At 39.5% G+C, this 22,195-nt stretch overlaps 1 protein-coding gene across 1 annotated transcript in view; it reads left to right on the top strand.

The window, feature by feature from the left end:
• MED12L (mediator complex subunit 12L) overlaps nucleotides 1-22,195 on the top strand; it is a 283,186-nt gene that overhangs the window by 212,617 nt on the left and 48,374 nt on the right. The window contains exons 27-37 of the mRNA XM_054983836.1: nucleotides 1,260-1,448; nucleotides 3,137-3,211; nucleotides 3,329-3,519; nucleotides 3,974-4,135; nucleotides 6,753-6,864; nucleotides 10,440-10,529; nucleotides 13,574-13,683; nucleotides 14,667-14,802; nucleotides 17,078-17,239; nucleotides 19,451-19,819; nucleotides 21,288-21,444. Of these exons, the coding sequence (XP_054839811.1) occupies nucleotides 1,260-1,448; nucleotides 3,137-3,211; nucleotides 3,329-3,519; nucleotides 3,974-4,135; nucleotides 6,753-6,864; nucleotides 10,440-10,529; nucleotides 13,574-13,683; nucleotides 14,667-14,802; nucleotides 17,078-17,239; nucleotides 19,451-19,819; nucleotides 21,288-21,444 (1,753 nt within the window). The remainder of the gene's footprint in view (nucleotides 1-1,259; nucleotides 1,449-3,136; nucleotides 3,212-3,328; nucleotides 3,520-3,973; nucleotides 4,136-6,752; nucleotides 6,865-10,439; nucleotides 10,530-13,573; nucleotides 13,684-14,666; nucleotides 14,803-17,077; nucleotides 17,240-19,450; nucleotides 19,820-21,287; nucleotides 21,445-22,195) is intronic.

The raw sequence follows: 22,195 nt of genomic DNA, 5'->3' as shown, positions 1-22,195 counted from the left end.
AGGACTTTGACATCAACTGTTGTTGGTACAAAATTAGCTGCAAGTAATCCAGGGATGGAAAACGAGTGATATGCATACATATGTGACCCACTTTGTCACATCTGTGGTACCAGATGTACTGTGGTACCATACAGGGAGGCGGGAAACTCAGTAGGCTTCTCAAGACCCCCAAAGAAAGCCTTAACAACAACAAAAAGGCAACTCTGCCAAATAAAGTTAAGTTCCACGTACAGACTAATTTGAGGATTGATTTTCCTGCTGTTGAGTATGAGTCCTTAAAATCTCCAGGTCACAGTGATCACTGATTTTGGAGAAAATGGTTGCTTTGGATGGTGGACTCTGTGGCATTATACCCTGCTGAGGTCCCTCTCTTCCTCAAATACTGCCTTCTCCAGGCTTCACTGTCCCCCCCAACAAATCTCCAGGAATTTCCTAACTTGGAGCTAGCAACCCTAGTTGAGATAGGGATGTCCAGTCACTTTTGAAGTCACACTTGGCTTTTCAGTTGATCTTGGTGGTTCAGACTAACCGTACAACATGCAAAGGAAGATCCTTCTGAATGTCCATATGTGGATGTCTAACTCACTAGTGAAATCTGTTCTGAACATAGTTCAGAACAATATGATCAGTATCCCACACATAATCTGATAATTGTGTCATTCAGTCCTTCTTAAATTGTATGTAAGTAGCTCCTATGTAAAATGTGCATGTTGCTTATAAACATAGAATCTGAAGGTCTGGTGATCCAAGAAGTGCAACGAGAGTGCCCTGTGGGGCAAAGAGCCATGATCTGATCACCCCATCATTATGCCATGAAATTCATCTTGAACTAGCCCCAGATGAAATGAAATTTTTACTACAACAAGAATTCTCCTGTTCCACTATACATTTAGTAGAGAATTATTATAGTATTACAAGAAAGGTGTACTGTTAAACGTGTGGATGTTATATGGTTGAAAATGTAATGGTGTAACTTGGGATTTACATTTCAAACTAATAAATACAGTGGAATTTTCACCTCTTGTAGCTGAGGACATCTGTTTGGGGAGAAGCCAATATTGTACATTAACTCTGTTGTAATGTAAAATAATTTCTTCGTAGTGGTTTTATGGCATATAATAGTAAATTATATCCTCTTTCAACAAAATAAATCAGCTTCACTCTGAAAAACACTATGTTTAGCAACTATTCAAAGTAGAAAAACTCTGGATGTGCAATATGTTAACAGTTGCTTTATCTATCCAACTCTTTGTTGATAGGAGTGGGTGGGAGAACACTGCTTGAAAGAACCAGAGAGGCTGTGCACTGATAAAGATCTTATCTTGGACCCAGTCCTTTCAAACAAGCAAGCACAGACCTTGTTGCAGCTTATCTGTTATCCTCATGGTGTTAAAGAGTGTGTTGAGGGTGACAATCCTCAAAGACAACACATCAAGCGTATTCTTCAGGTAAGTTTGAAAACAGCAGCAATGTAATTAATGCCTTCTTATTATGCCCTGCCAAAATATCTCAAAATAGCAAGCAAGCTATGTCCATCAGGTTGGACATTTACTTTGGAGAAAATGGGTTAGGCAGGGGAAGAGAAGAAAAGGTTTCAGTGTATGATGGAAAAGCTCTTAGTTTACAATTCTTGAGATTTTAAAATTATGTATAGGATTTTTTGCAGACTTAATTGTGTTGTAAGGGCTAGTGTTGTACAATGGTTACAGTGTCAGACCGGGATCTGGGAGATCCAAGTTCAAATCCCCATTTGGCTGTGGAAGCTTGCTGGATGATCTTGGGCCAGTCACTCCTTTTCATCCTAGCATGCTTCACAGAGTTGGCATAAGGATAAAATGGAGATGAGGAGAACAATGTAAGCTGTTTGGGGTTGCCATTTATTGGTGCTGCAGTGCAGAGGCATACACAACAAGGAGTTTCTTGTGGACTTTGTTTGGTCATCCTTTTGCAGTTTTCATCCCCCCTGCCCCCGCCACATTATCAGAAGGCTTTTGGCTGGCTTTTAAAACAATTGGTGGTAGTTACATCAAAATAGCATTATAACACTATATCGGTATACTTAGGGCTTTTTTTCAGCTGGAATGCGGTGGAATGGAGTTCTGGAACTTCTTGAAAATGGTCACATGGCCGGTGGCCCTGCCCCCTGATCTCCAGACAGAGTTTAGAGTTGCCTTCCGTGCTATGCGGTACGGAGGGCAATCTAAACTCCCCTCTGTCTGGAGATCAAGGGGCGGGGCCACCGGCCGTGTGACCATTTTTGCCAAGGGCGATTTAAACTTTAAAAAACTCCCCCCTTGTTCCAGCTTACTCAAAGTGACATCATTGTGCAGTCCTGAGTTCCACCTCCTCTTTTCCCAGAAAAAAAAGCCCTGGGTATATTTGTTACTGGTTTAGAACAAGAAGCCCTCCAGTGGCATGGTGAGAAAAATGGCCGCCATGAGGGGATAGCTACAGCGAAATGTCAGTGAGGTATTCAGGACATTTAAAAATGCACAGCTGCACAGATGGCATGCTAGTTTGCTGGGTCTGTGATCTTTCTGGAAAGATTGGAGCAAAGCAGGAGAGAACCTGGAAAGAGGGTGATTGGTTGATGAAACCTAGATTGAATGAAAAATACTACTCCAGTTTGGAAGCCCAGTTGGAACAAAACTGCTATGTGGATGCAGCTTCTGTCTGCCAATAGAATAGTGTAGGAAACAGCATACTATAAATTTCATTGAACAATTCATGGTTAGATCTTTGGTTAGAAAACCATAATTTCTAAGCACGTTTCTAAAAACGTTCATCAGGACACCAAACCACAGAAACTAGTATCTGAATCAGCCAGGCAGATTAAAAATGGGAAGTCCCAAAATAAGAAAGAACTATTTAGTGCCTTTACAGACTTTACTCTAGGACTTTACAGACTTTACTCCATTCATTCAAAAACTGAAATTTGAGAAAATAATCATTGCTCATGTAGTCAGATACGGTCCCTTACTTGAAACTGACTTTCTTGATGCATCATTCTTCAAGATGCTTGGCAAAATCTACAATATCTCCCAAGCAGGCAGCAGAAAAGAACAAGATGTGTCTCACACAAGGTGATTGAAGCAGTTAGTTAAAAAAGATATTCTCTCTCCCCTTCTTTGGACAGAACCTGGACCAGTGGACTCTCAGACAATCATGGTTGGAACTCCAGCTGATGATCAAACAGTGCATGAAGGAGCCGGTGAGTGCTTCCTTGCTGACTGTTTAACTCAATCAAGTACATTTTCTAAAATAAAATTAACCTAGTGTACAAGAAAACATGCCGTGAATGTGCTAGTTTACTTATGTTTCACTGTAGGGTTCTGGGTCTGTGGCTGAAATGAACAGCTTGTTGGATAATATTGCAAAGGCGACAATAGAGGTGTTTCAGCAATCCGCTGATCTAAACAATAACTCTTCTAACTCTGGTATAGGCCTCTTCAATCCAAACTCTGTTGGAAATGCTGACACAAATATTACAAGGCAGAACAATAAAAAGACATTCTTAAGGTAATAAAATAAATCTGAATAGTTTTTGATGAGTAGAATTGAAACATGTACATTTTTGACTGAGGAGCATACTGCCACTTTTTGTTTTTAATCATAATTCTGGTGTTAATTCCAAATATCTGGAAACAACATAAGCTTAAAACTTTGTTTCATATGTAGGCTGTCATAAGATCTGCCTCATAGCCCAGGTGAGCCTGATCTTGTCACATCTCAGCTGCTAAGCAGGATTGGCCTTGGTTAGTAATTGGATGGGAGACCGCCAACAAAGACCAGGGTTGCAGAGGCAGGCAATGGCAAACCACCTCTGTTAGTCACTTGCCATGAAAACCCCACCAGGGGTTGCCATAAGTCTGCTATAACTTGAAGGCACTCTCCACAACCACTACTCTGAAGTGATTACTGATAATGATATTTAATAATTTTGCTTATACTTGGTCTTGTTTCGTATGTTTAGTTCCTCTGAACGACAAGGAGTTTGGCTAGTAGCTCCCTTGATTGCAAAGCTGCCTACTTCTGTTCAAGGCAGAGTCTTGAAAGCTGCTGGGGAAGAGCTAGAGAAAGGCCAGCATTTGGGATCATCTTCCAAGAAGGAAAGAGACAGGCAGAAGCAAAAAAGGTAGATTTGAGTGGGAAAATACTAGTGCATCTTATTGTAATAATGTTTGATACACGTGCTGACTAGGGAGGCTTGTGATTTTAGTATAGAAAGCAATCTGTCAAACTATTGCTTTGCAAAATCATTACCTGTGTCATGAAATGAAGATTCATTTCAGGGATCCCCAACCTTTTTAAGCCTGTGAGTACCTTTGGAATTCTGACAAAAGGTAGTGAGTGCAGCTACAAAACGGCTGCCACAGGAGGCGGAGGTGATGATAAAATGGCTGCTGAAGGAAGCAGGATCACACACACTGAGGAAGCCCAATTACAGGGTAGAAGAGTGGCAATTTTTAAAATATACTAGAGAAATGAGTGACAGAAAATTAAACTAACCCTGTGGTGGCAGCTGCAATTGAAATGATGTTACTTTATTCCCTACAGCCAATCGAATTTTCAGTGGCCAATCAGAATCTTGCTGGGCAAGAACCTCACAAGACTCTGCTCATTTTTAAACTACATTTGGTGGGCATCTTGGCATCCACAGGCACCACTTTGGGGACCCCTAATTTATTTTATCAAAAATTCTACTGTGTGCCTAACAGTGATTCTGTGAAAATTCTGACCGGTCTAATCATTTGGATGCAGTTTGAAAGCAAACGAGGAAGAATATATTGTTAAACAAAATGGTGGAAGAGTCTCTTGGCATCTTAAAAAAAGATTTAGTGTAAACCTTTGTAGTCTAGAGTCTGCTTCTTTAATGCCACTACTGTTGTTTTGAGAAATGTCACATTTTTAAAAAATTATACCAAGCACTTGTTGCTTAATGCAGTAGAAGTAGCATCATAGGTACTTTAAATGTCGTGTCCATCACAGCTACACTCACGAAGCCATTTTCAAAAGAAAAGATCTATTTTTACGATGTTTTGCTTTCAAATGAAATTTTGCTCCAGTGGCAAGCAATCACTAGTCAGTCTTACAACTCTAGTTATAATTTAGGGATGCATGTATTAAAATGAGTTCCAAGAAGACTCTGAAGTTTCAGTTTTTCTGCATGAATTCATGCTTATCTAAATTCAAATGCCTTCCTCAGAAAATTTAACTTTTTCCTGATTTCTTTCCTTTTACCTTCCATATTCCACTTCATAATCGTCAATTTCAATCATATTTAACCACATTTTAATCCTATTCCTAATCTATTTTAGACTAACTCCTAGGCTGACAAAATACAGCTCCTACAGTAGCATTATTTAATTAGCAAGGCTGTGGAGGCATATGCCCTTTGCTTCTTCTGCACCTGAATTGAATTGGAGTATTGCCCACTTCTTTCGTTTAAATTTACAAAGGACATGCCACAGATATGAATGGAACAAAAGCATCTTGCACTTTTCTGTCTTGTATGAAAGAGAACTTTCACATCTTCTGCCATAGTGGGAGGATACTTTTAAGATGTGGAGACAGCTCATTCCCAAGAAGTGAGAGTACATGAATTAAAAAAAACCTGTTTTGAATGAGACTGAAAGTAGGGCTCATGCTTTTTGGTTGGCCTTTTTTTTTTAGCATGTTCAAGTAAAGAGTCATAATAGGCCCCCATTGGCCTATTAATATGTTCCACTGTCTGATTCAAAGTACCTGTTCTGCACTAATCAATATGCTAAGGAACCTTGAATATTGCAGAGGCTGCTTTGATGCATTTAATCATTTGGATGCAGTTTGAAAGCAAACGAGGAAGAATATCTTGTTAAACAAAATGGTGGAAGAGGAAACTTGCAAGTGTTTTTTTTTTGTTGATCACCAAGGTTGAAATGTTTCAACATTGTTGCTTAAAGAAATGAAAAAAAATATTTTACTTCTTACTTCCACGATTAGGTGCACACACAACACAGTTTTTAGCTCATTCTTAAAATTTCTGATAACCATATTGCAGCTGATAAAGTGAGGAAATGTGCAAGGTGTTTTTTTTAATGCACCAACAATGCAACATTGCAACATTTTTGTTTAATTTTTTTTTTTAAAGAAAAAACTGGATTGGTTGCTGTTCAACCAATCAGGATGCAGGGGGATAAAGGGGAGGGTAAAAAGCAGGGCCAGGGCCAGGCCTTACACCAAAGAAAGCATTCTGTACATCAAAAAAAGCTGTGGTTTGACTTAGCTGGGGGAAAAACCACAGAAAACCAGGGGAAACATGATTCTGCAGCTGAGGCAGGCTTTCGCCGTGCAGAATGCAAAAAAGTGTGGGAAGCTGGAGTCTGCATTGGATATTTTGACTATGTGTGTAGTACTCTGGAAAGAAATCAGTGCAGTATGGTGCCAGAACCGACAAAAAATCCCCATGCAGAAAAGACCTAAATAGTGTCTTCCAGAACTTGTAACAGCTATGAAGGATCTCAGGCAGAGAAAAAACTTTACCAATGCCACCTATCTCAATTCCTTTAACTGATACCAGAATTGGTTGAACCTGAGACCTTTTTTACACAAAGAATTGCTCTACTACTTCAGAGACTCTTGGCAAACCAGTTTTCAGACATGTGGGAATAAACCCTTTTAGGGAAAGCATAGACAAAGGGAAGGAAGGAGTTGGAGACAGGATGTATCAAAATAACACTACTAATTGAATCTTGTCTCTGCCTCTTTTAAAGCATGTCTCTTTTGAGTCAGCAACCTTTCCTTTCCTTGGTTCTTACTTGCCTTAAGGGACAGGATGAGCAGCGAGAAGGGCTTCTCACATCTCTACAAAATCAAGTTAATCAGGTAAAAATAAGCAGATAATTCTATGCTCTGCCTCTGATGCAAATCAATTATACTAATGGATTCCCTACCGATGGGAAGCAAAATTGAAAAGTATTCCTTATCATTTTCAAGAAACTAATGGAAGAGCAAGGTGGAACATTCTTTCAAGTTTTGAAAATAACACCCCCTCTGAAATTTCCTTTTTGTGAGTGAAATAACTACTAATCCCAAAATAGGCCATTCCATAAACTGCCTGTAGTCTTTTTGACATCAACACCTCTGGTCTCTCCATGTTTTAGGAACCATGATCCCATGAGAAACTTTTGGTAAGGCAAATTTTAATGGAAATCATTGCCATTGATGTGCTTAAAACTAGTACCAAAGAACTAGTTTGGGAGCCTGTGGAGTTTTGAGTCAAAGTGTTGAGCATAATAACAATAACAATAGCTAGTCTTCATACAACACTTTCATTGCTCTAAGTATTTGATGCACACTATCTTGTTATATGATACCATGTAGACCAGTATTTATTATCCCCGAATTAAAGACGGAGGATTGGATTCTGTGGATGTGTTCTATTAACGGTGGTGCTTTATCCTGGTGCAAGGAGCCTTCCCTGTTGCAAAGTTCTTGCACCAGAGGAAAACATTGTCATTTGTGGAACAGACCCGTGGGATCCAAACCAAAGGGCTGAGATAAAGAAGTTTGTCTAAGACTACCTAATAGGCTCCCAGCAGAAGTGAAATTTGACTTGAGTATTTCTTAGATTGCAGCTTATTTTCTTAAGGGTCAAACTAAATGATATGCTTGTCCGTGAGGCAAGTCAGGGGAAATTGCTTTCCTCATGGCTAGATGGAGGCTGTGAAGAATTTATTTCTTCAAGTGCTGAAGGGCCCGATTCTGTTCTCCTTCTGTTGCTGTTTTCTCACCCCCCGCAAATGACCCCGTGACGTATTAGTTGCCCCAGTCTGGAGTTGTACATGCACTATTCTCCAGTCTGACTAATGAATTATAATTTAGTTCTGCTGTTAGCCTCTACACTACATCAGATTTATTTATTTATATTCTATTTATTTTATTTCATTCATATCCCACCTTTCTCTCCAGTGGGAACCCAAAGCACCTTACATCATTCTCCTCTTTTCCGTTTTATCCTCACAACAACCCTGTGAGTTAAGTTAGACTGAGAGAGTGTGTCTGACCCAAGGTCATCCAACATGGTCATCTAGCGTGCTTCCATGGCAGAGTGGGGATTTGAACCTGGATCTTATCCTACTCTGGCACTCTAACCACTACACCACACTGGCTCTGAAGTGTGTGCTTTTAGTAAGTTTGTTAACTTTTAGTGAATTTTCCCCCTACTCTTTCTTTTAATAGAAGAGTACCATACCTAATTACCAGTCTACGTTTGAAACTTTACTTAGTGAAGAACTCAATATGGAGAACTGCCTTTTGAGAAACAGAAACCGAAGACACCATGGACTTATAGAAGGAGTTCTGCACACTAATGGCAATAAATTCCTTTAAAATCAATAGGACTGTTCCACTTTATTTAGGATTGGGGAAGGTACATCAGAAGAAAGTGCAGGATTCAGCATGGCTTCTGTTTGATCAGTGGTGGATCAACAAAGATTGCTGTCTGCCATTGTTGCCACCCCATTTCCACTCCCATTTCTCACTGCCTTCCCACCACTGCCTTTCCCCACACAGGAGCAATTGATGCTTTGGCCCTCCTTATTCCCATGCATCGTTTAAAGGCAGCACGGCAAACTACATGTGTGATTTTGACTTCCCATACATTTTAGCAAGCCCTATTTGGGCGTATGTGGTTTGCCCTGCTCTCTTGAAAGATGCCTGGAGAGTGAGGAGAAAAGGGGGCACCAACAACAGAGGCCAGGATGAAGTGGTGATTGCTGGCCCCCTGATTATTCCACCACACAGTTCCACACCTGTAATGGCTAGATGGAAGACCTGTGTGGACCAGATAAATGACATCAGGAAGGGCTGGGTGAGAGCATGAACTATGTTGCTTTTGCAGCTCATACAGGTCTTCCATTTGGACATTGGGAGTGTACCATGGTGTCACACCATGAGAAAGACATTGCCAGTCTTGCTACAGTAACAACAGGCAAATTGAAACAGTGTTCCATCTGTTACTGCAAGGGAGAGAGTTATAGTCATTTACGTCTATGACATACTCACTGTATATCCAGTCCCAACAGCTACATTGCCTGATATTTTCCTTCACTTTCACTTTGGCTGCTTCTTAAGTCTTTCTCTGTTTCAACTGTCCTAGACTTTCACTTGGATCCAATATAGCTTAAATGTTCTATCTTAACCATCCTTCCAATCTTGACTATATAGATTAGAAAGTATTTAGAGTTACGGCACCAGAGGAGTTAGCCGTGTTAGTCTGCAGTAGCAAAATAGAAAAGAGTCCAGTAGCATCTTTAAGACTAACCAACTTTACTGTAGCATAAGATGTCGAGAATCACAGTTCTCTTCGTTGGATGCAATCTGATGAAGAGAACTGTGGTTCTCGAAAGCTTATGCTACAGTAAAGTTGGTTAGAGTTATAACAGAAGTGTTGTCTCTGGAGTGTTATGGATGTATGAACATGGGGGCTTCCTTTTTTCTTATGTTGAGAAAAATGGTATAAGTGAGCACTGGAAGTACCCATTTCTCAAAGACAACAGAATATAGTCCTTGGGAAAACTTGTTTGTTTCCAGTGAAAGCTGTGTTTTTCCAGATTTAGCTTCATAATAAAAAAAAATTGAAAGTATCAGTGGTACTTTCCTTTACAGTATTTAAAATGGGCAAAAAGATCAACAATGTAGTGTACTGGGGCAAATCCACATGCCCTTGGCGCGTCCCAGTGTTGCGCTAAATGTTCGCTAAACACCCGGAAGTATAGTGTCTTTCTAGTGCGATTTCAGAAATCGTGCTAGAAAGACACTATACTTCTGGGTGTTCAGGGCCGTATCGACGGTGTGTGTGTGTGTGTGTGTGTGTGCGCGCGCGCGCGCGCGCGCGCACCGGGACAGCCAGCATGCCACGGGGTGGCACGCACTGCCCTGCGTGATGACATCATGAAAGTGACATCATCACGCAGCGCCGGGAGTGCCCGCACACTGTGCATGTGCACGAATGGCCAGTCTTCGGTTGCCCTGGGCACTGGCAACCATAGATCCGGCCCTGCAGGTGTTTAGCAAACATTTAGCGAAACGCTGGGATGCTCCGAGGGTGTGTGGATTTGCCCCTGGTTAAAATATTGGAAGCCCTAGCTATGAATCCCTGCTGTGTCATGGAAGCTCACTGGGTGACCTTGGACCAGTCACACACTTTCAGCCTAACCTGTATCACAGGGGTGTTATGAAGGTAAAATGGAGGAGAGGAGAATCGTGTAAGCTGCTTTGGGGTCACCATTGGGGAGAAAGTTGGGGGTAAAAATGAAGTAAATGAATACATAAAATAAACAGTGGACAGTGTTGAAAGCAATAGTTGATAAGCATGATATTCTGTATCAAGAATGGCTGAGCAAAAATATGTAACGTTGGTTGTTTGATATAAACACACTTGTGATTTTTATTCCTAGATATTAAGCAATTGGAGGGAAGAACGATATCAGGACGATGTTAAAGCTAGACAAATGATGCATGAAGCCTTGCAACTCCGTCTTAATTTGGTAAGAATAAGGCACGTTTCTCATGCCTTGGAATGTGCTGACCATTTGGAAACAGCACAGGATTAAAAGTTGTTCTGATATTAATGGGAAAGCTGCAGAATAATGTAGGAAACAGCATACTATAAATTTCATTGGACAATTCTTGGTTAGATCTTTGGTTAGAAAACCATAATTTCTAAGCACGTTTCTAAAAACGTTCATCAGGACACCAAACCACAGAAACTAGTATCTGAATCAGCCAGGCAGATTAAAAATGGGAAGTCCCAAAATAAGAAAGAAGTGTTTAGCGCCTTTACAGACTTTACTCTAGGAAGAATATATGGCACATTTCTAGTTCAGAAGAACTGGAGAAGACTTTAATAGGTGAAGAATTAAGATTTCCCCTGAACATGAATCTGACAGCCTAACCAGATGTAGGGTTGGATGGAGAGGCTCTGTTTTGCCAATTTAGGAATCTTTGAATGAAAGACTTCTCACTTAGCAGGAGCAGATTTTAGGATCCAACATACACTATGTAAAAGGTGATGGAAGATTCTGTCTATTGCTTAAGTATTAGTGCTGACTACTGGCTGTGTATTTTTCAAGATTCCAAAAAGAAATTCATAAAAGAGTCAGTTCTCAACATGTCCCATCTGTGGATATTTATATCCAGAGACTGGGGCCATGAAAAGACATGACAGATCTTTCTATAAATCTGAAAAAATGAAAGTTTGCAGAAAAATCTGAAATTAAAAAAAAATGTGGGGTTATATCACTTCCCCAAATGATAGAAGCAGTGTCTTTAGCTTTAAGAAATGAATGGCCTCAGTGGCTGTTCCTAGGCAACAACTACAGTAGGAGCAGGGCCCTTGAGAGAAGACTCATTGGGGCTGGGTTTAGCAGCAACCACAGGCAACTTGCTATCATGCAACTTGCACAACTCACTCAAGACTGGCTGCTTGCTACTTTTCAACAGCAACCACCCAACAAAAACCAGTGTGGTCTAATGGTTTAGTTCCAGATTAGGATCTGAGAGACCCTGGTTCAAATCCCTACCATGCCATGGAAGAGTACTGGTGGGTGGAAAATAGAGAAGGAAACAGGGAAAATTCAGGATATGGGGCTGCCAGGAGGAAAAAATGCAATTTAAACCATTCAATCCTAATTTGTTAAACTACATACCAAAGGAACAAGGGCACCAAAATTTGGGAAGTCCATTTTCTCCTTTCCTCTTGAATTTTAGCATCCCACAAAGGAAACTTCCTTCCTTCCTTCCTTCCTTCCTTCCTTCCTCCCTCCCTCCCTCCCTCCCTCCCTCCCTTCCTTCCTTCCTAATATTTCCATCCAGCTTAATGTTCCCAAGGCAGCTGACAATAAAAAAAATTAAAGCAACCTTTTAAAATACTAGTTTAAAAATAACAATTAAACAAAACACACACACTGTTATAACACATGCACAGGAAGAAGGTCAATGAGGGAACACCTGAGGAAACAGATCCATGTTCACCCACTATGGGAAGCCCATAATAGAGGATGACAAATGGATATTCCTGGAGTGGGCATTCCATGATTTCTCACTTTTCTTGGGGTCTTTTGCAATTTTGAGAGGAGGAGTTGTTTAATTTTAAATGAATAGTGTGGCTGTTAGCTTTCTGATGCACTGGTTGGCTTCTGCCAGTTTTTTTCCTGCTGGATTTGAATATTGTGTTTTGTGCCATTTTTAAAATTTATATACTGATTTTTTAAAAAAGAATTCTCTTAAGTACTTTGGGGGTTTACAAGTCAAATCAATAACAATATTGTGCTTTTGCATGCCTAGAATTTTCTGTAGTCTCTTTCCTGTATTTTTAACTGTACTGATCACATGCTTACAAAATGATTCCTTGTTGCTGACTTCATGTTAGATTTTTCCATGCTGCACCACTGTTTCATCACCCACATATCTGTGGGTTGATGGAGTCAGGTAGTGGAAAATTAATAAGTAACATGACGGAGGTAGACAATGTGTGAGTTGAAGCACGTGGGTTAAAATTCTGGGTTAAAGTGAGCATGTAGATAAAGATGGTTACATGCATTGTTTATGGCTGTGAATTCTCATTTCCTATCTTTTGTATGTTAAAGATAACACCTTTGTAGGGGAAACAGTCATTCCTTCATTACAGAGTTGTTCCCATTGTTATTTAAAAGCTACATATTGCAGATGGAGAAAGAAAATGTGTGTACAATCAATCATTTATGGACATAAGATAGACAATATTAGAGAAACATTAAGGTTGTTGTACAGAGAGCAGGATCAGAGAGACTCCTTATACCATTGTAGGGTGATTTTTCCTCTGCTGCCTCCTCTTTCACACCTGGCATGCAGCTGTATATCCTGGAGAAATCGCAGTAAGGCTGCTGCACATTGAAGTCCCTCATCAGTCTGCTCTTACCAAGACCATATATATGTGGATTGACATCTATTCAGAATAGCCTGTGTGTGAGGGTCAGAAGGAGGGTCTGAAGGAGGAGCAGGCAATTGGTGGTGCATGACTGGCCCACCCACTTTACAGTGGAGCCTCATGTAAAAATCCTGGTTTGCATTTGTTTGCTTATTTCATTTGTCATCGGCCTTTCTCATTGAGCCTCAAGGCAGGTTACAGACTTATGAAAGCCAATAACAATAGTATAATGCATACCATGAACAATGCAATAAAACTGGATTATTGAAATTAAATAACAATGAAATAGAAATTAGAAGACACCGAGCTATGGATATTATAATACATCTTGTAAGCAATTCAGCATAAAGGTGGAAGGAAAAGAAGACTGTCTAACAATTCCATAGGCAATGGAAAATTAAAATTTTATTATATAAATATAATTTCTGTATAGAATTTGCCCTCCTGAAGATTCCATCTCACTTATATTCCTATTAACATATGTACAAGATCCGAGCCTAAGAGAGTACACATCCACGGACTTTCTTGGAACTCATGTAATAGTCAGTGATTGCAGTAAGGATAGTGAAATATATTTGGTTCCTCCTGTTTATATTTACCTTTTCTATGTAATTCACATTCTAGGTGGGTGGAATGTTTGACACTGTGCAGAGAAGTACTCAGTGGACTACAGACTGGGCACTTCTGCTTCTTCAAATAATAACCTCAGGAACAGTTGATATGCAAACCAACAAGTACGCATTTACCATTATGTATATTTCAGTACCACTTTTTTAATATGGAAAAGTAGAGTTGCCTGGCAGCTGGTGGGATGGCTGGGCGTGGGGACAAGGGAGCATGTGTGCGTGATATAACATTTGGGTAACACCCAGAAGTGATGAAAGGTAGCTCTAAGAACCACTGGAAACTCTATGGTAAAGCCATAGAGTTTCTGGCGGTTCCTAAAGCTACCGAATGTGGCATCTGAGGTTAATGTGGAAGTGACATAGAGATGTCAGTGATGTTACTGTTTTTTATTTTATTTTTCTCCCACCACTGTTCACAGCAGCAACAGGCAATGGGGCTTGTAGGTAGGAAACCTTCCACCATAGCGGGAGCCCTGGCAAGCCTGTTGAACAGTAGCATGCATCATATGTGCATGGCTGCTGTGATTTGGACAAATGTATCTTGAAATATTTTGGCCATGTGCAGTTTGTAGTATTCTTTTCAAAAAGAGATTTCAAAGCTCTGATGTAGGAGAACTTTTCTAAGTCCAGGGGGAAAGATCTTATCAAACACATCCAAGGGGACCAACATGACTAGAAAGATAGTGACTTACTCCTATCCCCAAATGGAGCAAGACAAATCAACAAAGAAGGTCACACAGACCTCAGGTTTAAGAACCTATGGAAAGTACCATAAAGTGGAGAGGGTTACGTTTTCACCATTTTCATTTGAGAAATTCACACAACCCAGGCTAAGAAATAGATAATATTACAATTGAGAGAATAATAATAAAACATTTGGTTAACTGGAAGAATCAGTGTTTCTCATCATGATGTAATGCTGCTTTTTTCAATCAAAAAGAGTCCAGTAGCACCTTTAAGACTAACCAATTTTATTGGTTAATTTTATTGGTTAGTCTTAAAGGTGCTACTGGACTCTTTTTGATTTTGCTACCACAGACTAACACGGCTAACTCCTCTGCATCTATGCTTTTTTTAAAAAATCCCCTTAGTGAATTATTTACAACTGTACTAGACATGCTGAGTGTTTTGATCAATGGAACTTTAGCGTCTGACCTATCAAATGCATCCCAAGTTGGATCTGAAGAGAACAAAAGAGCGTACATGAATTTGGTGAAAAAGCTGAAAGTAAGTTTCATATCTGATTTCTGAAATCTCTTTCTATTAAACTGAGTTTTAAAGCCACTTTATAATTCTTCCAATTTTGTTGTGAAGAAAAAGCAGTTAAAGATAAAGAAACAAGGGAAGCATGCACAAATATAATATGTAAAGGCTCAGTAGACAATGTGCCATTTGATAACCATAATTGAGATGGGGGGGCATGCATGTGGAGAAGAAGGAATGGGAGCACATTCATGTAAGTATTTTTACCACAACTTTCCCACCATCCACACTGGTACATGAGCCTATGACCAGCTCCCTGTCTCAACCTTGGCTAAGGCAGTCAGCAGTGTTGATTTGTGCTGAACCAGAGGGTATAGAATAGAGCATAGATATAAGAAAGATTTTTAAAAGTGTTCTGAGCATACTGTTTCTCATTTATAGTCAGACTTTCATGATGAGACTCAAGGTAGATTACTACTAAAAGACTGTACTGTCTATCTGTTGTAAATATGCTCATACTAGGTAATTTCTGTGTCATTTAACATACCGTGTTTTAATTGCTTTGTTTCAGCATTGTATGAGTTGTTCTTGTTTTTGTATCTCATATTATATTGACTTGCACTATGTAATCATCTTGAGTCCCAGTGAGAAAGATGGACTATAAATAATGTAAATAATAGAATCAATGCAGCAAGAACAATGTAGTAAATGCCACCAGCAAAATTAGAGACCCATGTATAAAACACATTATAGTACAGAGGCTGCACTCACACAAGGGTAAGAAAAGATGCCCCATTGTGGAAATAGCAGCCAACAAGATGGAGGTTTTCAGGGACAGCATCCGCATGCCCCAGCCTCATGCCACTCACTTATGCCCCCCTCCCTACCCCTTTTCTGCTTATCAAGTGCAACCAGATGTGAAATTTCCTCACAGTCCAGCTGCTCCCCAACAGCTGAGCTGCAGCTGGGATGTGGCTCAGTTGTTAAAGAAAAAAAAGCCCCTTAAAAGGCTAAAAGGAGAGTGTGTGCCAGAGCTGAGTGTTACCATTCAGCTTCGCCCCCTTCTGAATGGCTGCATGCAGAGCTTTCACACGAAGGCTCTCCCTGGAGCCAACATGCGGTTTCTCATTTAAGAAGGCTTTTCTTTGCCTCAGAAGCTGTGTTTGGCAAGAGCATAGTGCCACGTGGAAGCTCTCAAATAAAGCGGGGGACATGCTGTGGGCCTCCTTGTGTGGAAACAGCCAGTAACGGAAGATTACAAGACTGAAGAACAATGCAGAAAAACATTATATTACATATAATGAACAATATAATAAAGAGGGATTACAAAATTATAGAACAATGCAATAAAAGAAATGTAATACACACTATGCAGACTGCTGAAAGTTTCACAGACATTAATTACAACCTTAGTGGTGGTGGAGAGTGCTGTCAAGTCATAAGTGACTTATGGCGACCCCTGGTGGGGTTTTCATGACAAGAGACTAACAGAGGTGGTTTTTCTTTGCTGCCTCTGCAACCCTGGTCTTCACTGAAGGTCTCCCATCCAATTACTAACCAAGGCTGATCCTGCTTAGCTTCCAAGAGCTGATGAGATCGAGCTTGCCTGGGCAATCCAGGTCAGGTCAATTACAACATTATTCACTTATAAAAATGACCTCCAGAATAATTCCATTTTACACATTCTGTAGAACAATATAAATGTAGGAGCTTCCTGAACTCCTCAGTCAGGCCATTCTCCCAGGTGGGAGCAACAACCAAGAATGCTTGGAACAGACAGTCCGAGAAATTATTCTAAATCCATTGAAATACAGTTTTGTATTTAGGAGTAAGCTTGTACTTCTATATATCTGCTGTGTGTGGAAAAGGCTACTCTGTGGGGAGTAGAAAAAGGTTGTACTCATAAGTAGGGATTGTTCATAGGAGTTGCCATGTAGGGTCGCGTGCCCACTTGGGGCTGTATCCATTCTGTGTTGGTTCCATGGTTCTCTGGTTTGGGGACAATGAATTAGGATCAATAAACTGCCAGTCCCAATGAGCAATTGTTCTTCTGTTTGTTTTTTCCTTCCAGAATTCTAACTCAGCATTTAATGCAGATTTCTATAGTTAGGTTTTATTTCAACACAAGAGGAAAACAGCTTATAAAGCACTTTTAAGGTGCAGCAAAGACCATGCTTAAAGTCTTGAATAAAATTAGTAGAAATACAAGGAAGTGATTCATCTGAAACTTGGCTGCTTTAGGATTGTGAAATTTCTATGTATATATTTAACATTTTAACTTCTTTTTTGTTCCTTGTAGAAAGAACTAGGGGACAAGTGTTCAGAAAGTATTGACAAAGTTCGTCAACTTCTACCCTTGCCCAAACAGATGTGTGACATTATTGCTTGTGAGCCTATGGGATCACTGATTGATACCAAGGGGAACAAAATTGCTGGCTTTGACTCCATAGATAAAAAACAGGCAAGAATAATCATTTATCTTTATGATATCATTTACGTACCAGCTTTCTCATGCACACTTGGTAGCCCTTTAATCAGTTCCATTTAATTAATTACATTTATTTATACAAGGTGAGTATTTTTTAAACCTGTCATCAGGACATAACAATTTTTTAAGAACGTATTATTGTTCCTAAACTAGTTCTCTTTGGAGCTTTTGCTCTTACAGTGCAATCCTAAGAAAACTTACTCCTGTCTAAACCCATCGAGTTCAATGGGCTTAGACTGAAGTATCTCATTTTAGGATTACACGGCTAGTAGAACAAAGGAACAATGACATGGTCTTTCTTCAACCAAAGTCTTGAATAAAATTAGTAAAAATACAAGGAAGTGATTCATCTGAAACTTGGCTGCTTTAGGATTGTGAAATTTCTATGTATATATTTAACATTTTAACTTCTTTTTTGTTCCTTGTAGAAAGAACTAGGGGACAAGTGTTCAGAAAGTATTGACACAGTTGGTCAACTTCTACCATGCATATTTCAATAATATGATTGTAATCATTCTTTTAAAAAGAAATCTGAGATATTAATGACTCCTGGGGTGGATTTTAGTGTGAGAAACTTTAGCAATAACACTAATTTTTTTTTAAAGTTAAACTTTCTTAGTACCTTTTTCTACAGCATTTTGACATTTTGCTTGATATTTACAAAGGACTAAAACAGCTGTAACAAAGCAAAGAATGAGTATAAGCAAAGTGCAGATCTTTTCTGCTAGCATCGGTACTTTTCCTCCATTGGAACAAGCCTTCCACTGATGCAAAAAAGCTGCTTCTGCTGGAGAGAAACAGCACTAGTTAGTGTAATGGATCTTCAGGATCTAACCCAAGGAACAGGGAACTCAGAAAAACTTGTGTGGTTTATTTGCTGGAATATTATGCAGTAGTTAATGGATTTTGGGAGCTTCTGTTCTATATTTAGCACATTAGAACAACCACCTGAGTTACCTTATTCTGATTCTGGCTTTAGGTCAACACTGTTATGATTTAGTTTTTAATATAAGAAATTAGATCATAGCATTGTGTTGGTTAAATTAAACAAATGCTAGGTACTTTGTGGAGGTTGTTTGAATGGAAATATATCTTTGTATTTTGAAAGTTCAGCTGGGTACTAGGGATGCTTGAACACACCTGCCAATTAGTCTCACTTCCCATTATCCAGTAGTGGCCAGGCAGTTAATTGACGGGATGTTCTGTACCTTTTTGTGTCTATTTGGAAGAACAGGCTATTTGCAGCCATCAGAAGCCAACTCTTAGCTGATGAGGGATCAGCTGTGAGTCAGGTTCTGATCTTCTGCTATAGAAATTTTGCTCTGTACCCAGAAAATTTGTGTGTGGTGAGGTGGAGTGGGGAATGGATCAGGAACCAACTCCCAGCTGGTCAGGCTCTTTTGATCTCTCATCCTGTTTTCCAGAGCTGCTGAGAAGCAGCAAATTTAGTAGGAGAGGGCCAATCAGCAGCCCAGCTCGTTTCCTTTCTCTTCTCCCCACTCCAAGCTGTCAGGTTGGCTGTAGAGAAATGAACTCTTTCTCTTCCCTTTTGCAATGGGAAGCTCAGAAGCATTGCTTCTGTTCCTGTCCAGCTTGGAAACCAGATGTGAAAGGAGCTCTTTCTCCTGTCTATTTTGAAATGTAGAGATCTAAGGCACTGTTTCAGTCTACCCACCTTGTCTCTCTTTTGCAACTTTACTGTGTAGCTGTTTTGCTGAAGGGGAGGGTGGTGGTGGATCAAAAATTGACTCCCAGCAGATCCCCTGATTAGCTGAGTTGGCTTCCAACCTGTTTGCAGCTATTTTTGATACTTGATGCAATCTGAATATATTCCTAATCAGCTCAAGGTCTGATTAGGAGTGTCAAGCAAGCTGAATTTCAATGCTGAACATATTCACTGAGATATCTGCAGCATCCCTAATGGCAACCCCTCTGACTGTGTGTCATGAACAGTGTCATCATATATGGAGATGTGCATGCTTTAAAACATCTGGAATAGTATAGTGTCAATAGGCTGGCCTTCTAATACTGCTAAACTCTTATTTGCCTGTTTAATATGTAGTCAGGATAAGTCTTTTAATAATGAAGATTCTGTTTATGTGATGCTATATTGTATTGTGCTACAGTTTTTTCTGTTGGTAAAAATATCATGATTTTCATTCAAAATTTTAAACTTTGTAACAGGGGCTTCAGGTTTCAACTAAGCAGAAAGTATCCCCCTGGGATTTGTTTGAGGGTAATAAAAATCCTGCTCCACTCTCCTGGTCTTGGTTTGGTACTGTCCGCATTGACAGGAAAATAATAAAATATGAGGAGCAGCAACATCTTCTTCTTTACCACACTCATCCTAAACCCAAGCCGCGAAGCTACTACCTCGAGCCTTTACCTCTTCCTCCTGAAGAAGACGAGGAAGAGGAAGAGCCTACAACTCCTGCATCTCAGGAACCAGACAGAAAATCAGCAGAGCTGTCAGATCAGGGAAAACAATCTACAGATGAAGAGAAGAAAGTGAAAGGAAGGAAAAGAAAAACAAAATCGAGTTCCAAAACTGATGTGAGTGATTAGAACATATAGCATGAAACTGGGGGGGGGGGAGACTTTGTTATATACCCTAACTCTGCTGTAATTTCAAAAATACCTTTGTGAATGTAGAGAACCTGCTTTAGACCTTGCACAATTGCACAAGTTTAAGTTGGAAAATCATTGGTGCATCTGACAGGTTAGATCAATTAACCCTAGTGTGATGATCTGGAATAAAATGTTGGGAAATGTATAGTAATACGTTGCCTTTCTATGTAACATTTTGAGGAGAAATCATGATATGTTGTTTGGTAGGAAACACTTGGAGAACAATATCCTAGCAAGTCAGGAACAGACACTTCCTTTCTTTTGAAAAACCACTTAGCTGAACTTTTATCTTTAACAAGATAGTAAGCATGACATTGTTTTTCCAGTGTTCCTGATCTATGATGCAGCCTCCTTTGGAATAATGTGTGTAGCTGTGGTCACTGCATCTCAAAAAGGACATTGCAGAGGTGGAAAAAGAACAGAAGTGGGCAATGATTAAGGTGTTGAATTATCTCTCCTAAGAGGAAAGATTGAAGAGTCTGGGACTTTTTAATTTAGAAAATAGATTGTCCGGGGGAACATGATAAAGGTTTATAAAATTATTCACAAGATAGAGAAAGTGGACACAGAAAATTTTCCTCCCTCTCCCAAAGTACTAAAATTCAGCATTTTTGTGAAAAAGTGCCCACCAATTCTATTCCCCAATTTATTCTTGTGACTTTTCAAATATCTGCAGTTCTCAAGGGTCAATCAGTACTTGAAGGCTATTAAAGAAACTAATCAGATCAAATTGGCTTAGATTCTAATGTTAATTGACTTGTTCCCACAGATGTGACCATGACAACAATCTAGATGTTGCTGGGAGATAGTAACACAACACACATTCAAATGAAGCATATTGTGGGCTTGTGTGTATGTGTATATATTCTTCTCACTGGAAGAGGACCCAAATGTAGTGTGAGGTGATACCCAGAGAAAATCTGTGTCTGGGGCCTCTGGGGATTATCAGTTGTCCTGGGATAATGTAGAAATGTAACGTGCCAGTCATCATATACAGGAGTGACTGGATCCACATGTTGTTGGACACTGCATTAATATCCACCTTCAGGAATTTTCCTGTCCTCAAAAAGAAATCCAGGAGGTGAATTATTACACTTGCCCAATGTCTGATGATGTGTGCTCATACCAATGGTTCAGATATGCTTCAGATACACATTAATAACATTGTGCCGCTGTACACAGATTAAATGATAAAAGTGAAACGCTATGCAACAGTCTGATCCTTGGTTTTGCTTTTGCGAAGTCTGTGACGGAATCTATTTTTTAACAGTGTAGTAAACCACAATGGGAATGGCTGTAAAGCCTTAAATAATTCAGTAGGAAAATTGGCATTATTTATGAGGTACTAGGGTCTGAACGTCAGTAACATTTAATTTTTCCTACTTTGCCTAAGGATTACCTACAGAACAACATATATAGAGTGCCTCCCAATTATTCACCAGTTTCTTCTCAGATGATGCACCATCCACAGTCAGCCTTGTGGGGCTATAATGTTATGGGGCAACCACAACAGACTGGTTTCTTTGTTCAGAACCAGCCTCTTCCATCAGGTATGTCTGGGTTTCATAAGAGGGTACAAGACATTTGCTTGCTTTTTTAAATGCAGAAGCAAAGTTCTCACTTTTGCTCATTCTTTTGCTCTTTTCAAAAGGCAGTAATATGGAATGCACAAATCAAAATTAAAAACAACATTTATTTGTTTGATACATTGTTGCACTAAATGATATTCAAAAATTGGTCAAATCCAGATTGTTTTATTTGACTGCTACAAAAAGGTTCCAATAATAAGGCACAGGTAGCATTACTGGGCATTTGGCTTCTATCAGCATGTAAGGGAGGGGGGAGTCTCCTTTTTTCCCTAAGGATTTTTTCAGATAACATCAGTAAATTTTAAAAAGCTATTTCGTATACTCTAGAGGGCAGCAGAGCAAGACTTTTGTTTTATAGAGGGTAACTTCTTGCTCCCTGGAGAAACACACGAATATTTAATGTTCTTTCTTGATGCATAATACATTTGAAGTTCCATATAAAGAAATCTGTATTTCTTTCAGAAGTCTTTAAGACAGAATCAAATAATGTGTGCAATAATTAAACCAACTAAAACAATGCCTTTATTTATTTTACTACTTTTAAAGCAAAATAGGAAAGAATACATTTCATTTGTCCAAAACCAGTTGTGTGTTAGATGTTCACATTTACATGACCTTGACTATAAATAGAGATTAGCTATGAACATTAGCATTTGGGAGGAGAAATGAATAATACATTTCAGAGTGAAGAATTATACTCTACATAATCTGA

This window comes from Eublepharis macularius, chromosome 6, assembly GCF_028583425.1.
Source record: "Eublepharis macularius isolate TG4126 chromosome 6, MPM_Emac_v1.0, whole genome shotgun sequence".
Classification (NCBI taxonomy): domain Eukaryota; kingdom Metazoa; phylum Chordata; class Lepidosauria; order Squamata; family Eublepharidae; genus Eublepharis; species Eublepharis macularius.
This window is presented reverse-complemented; position numbering and strand designations above follow the sequence as displayed.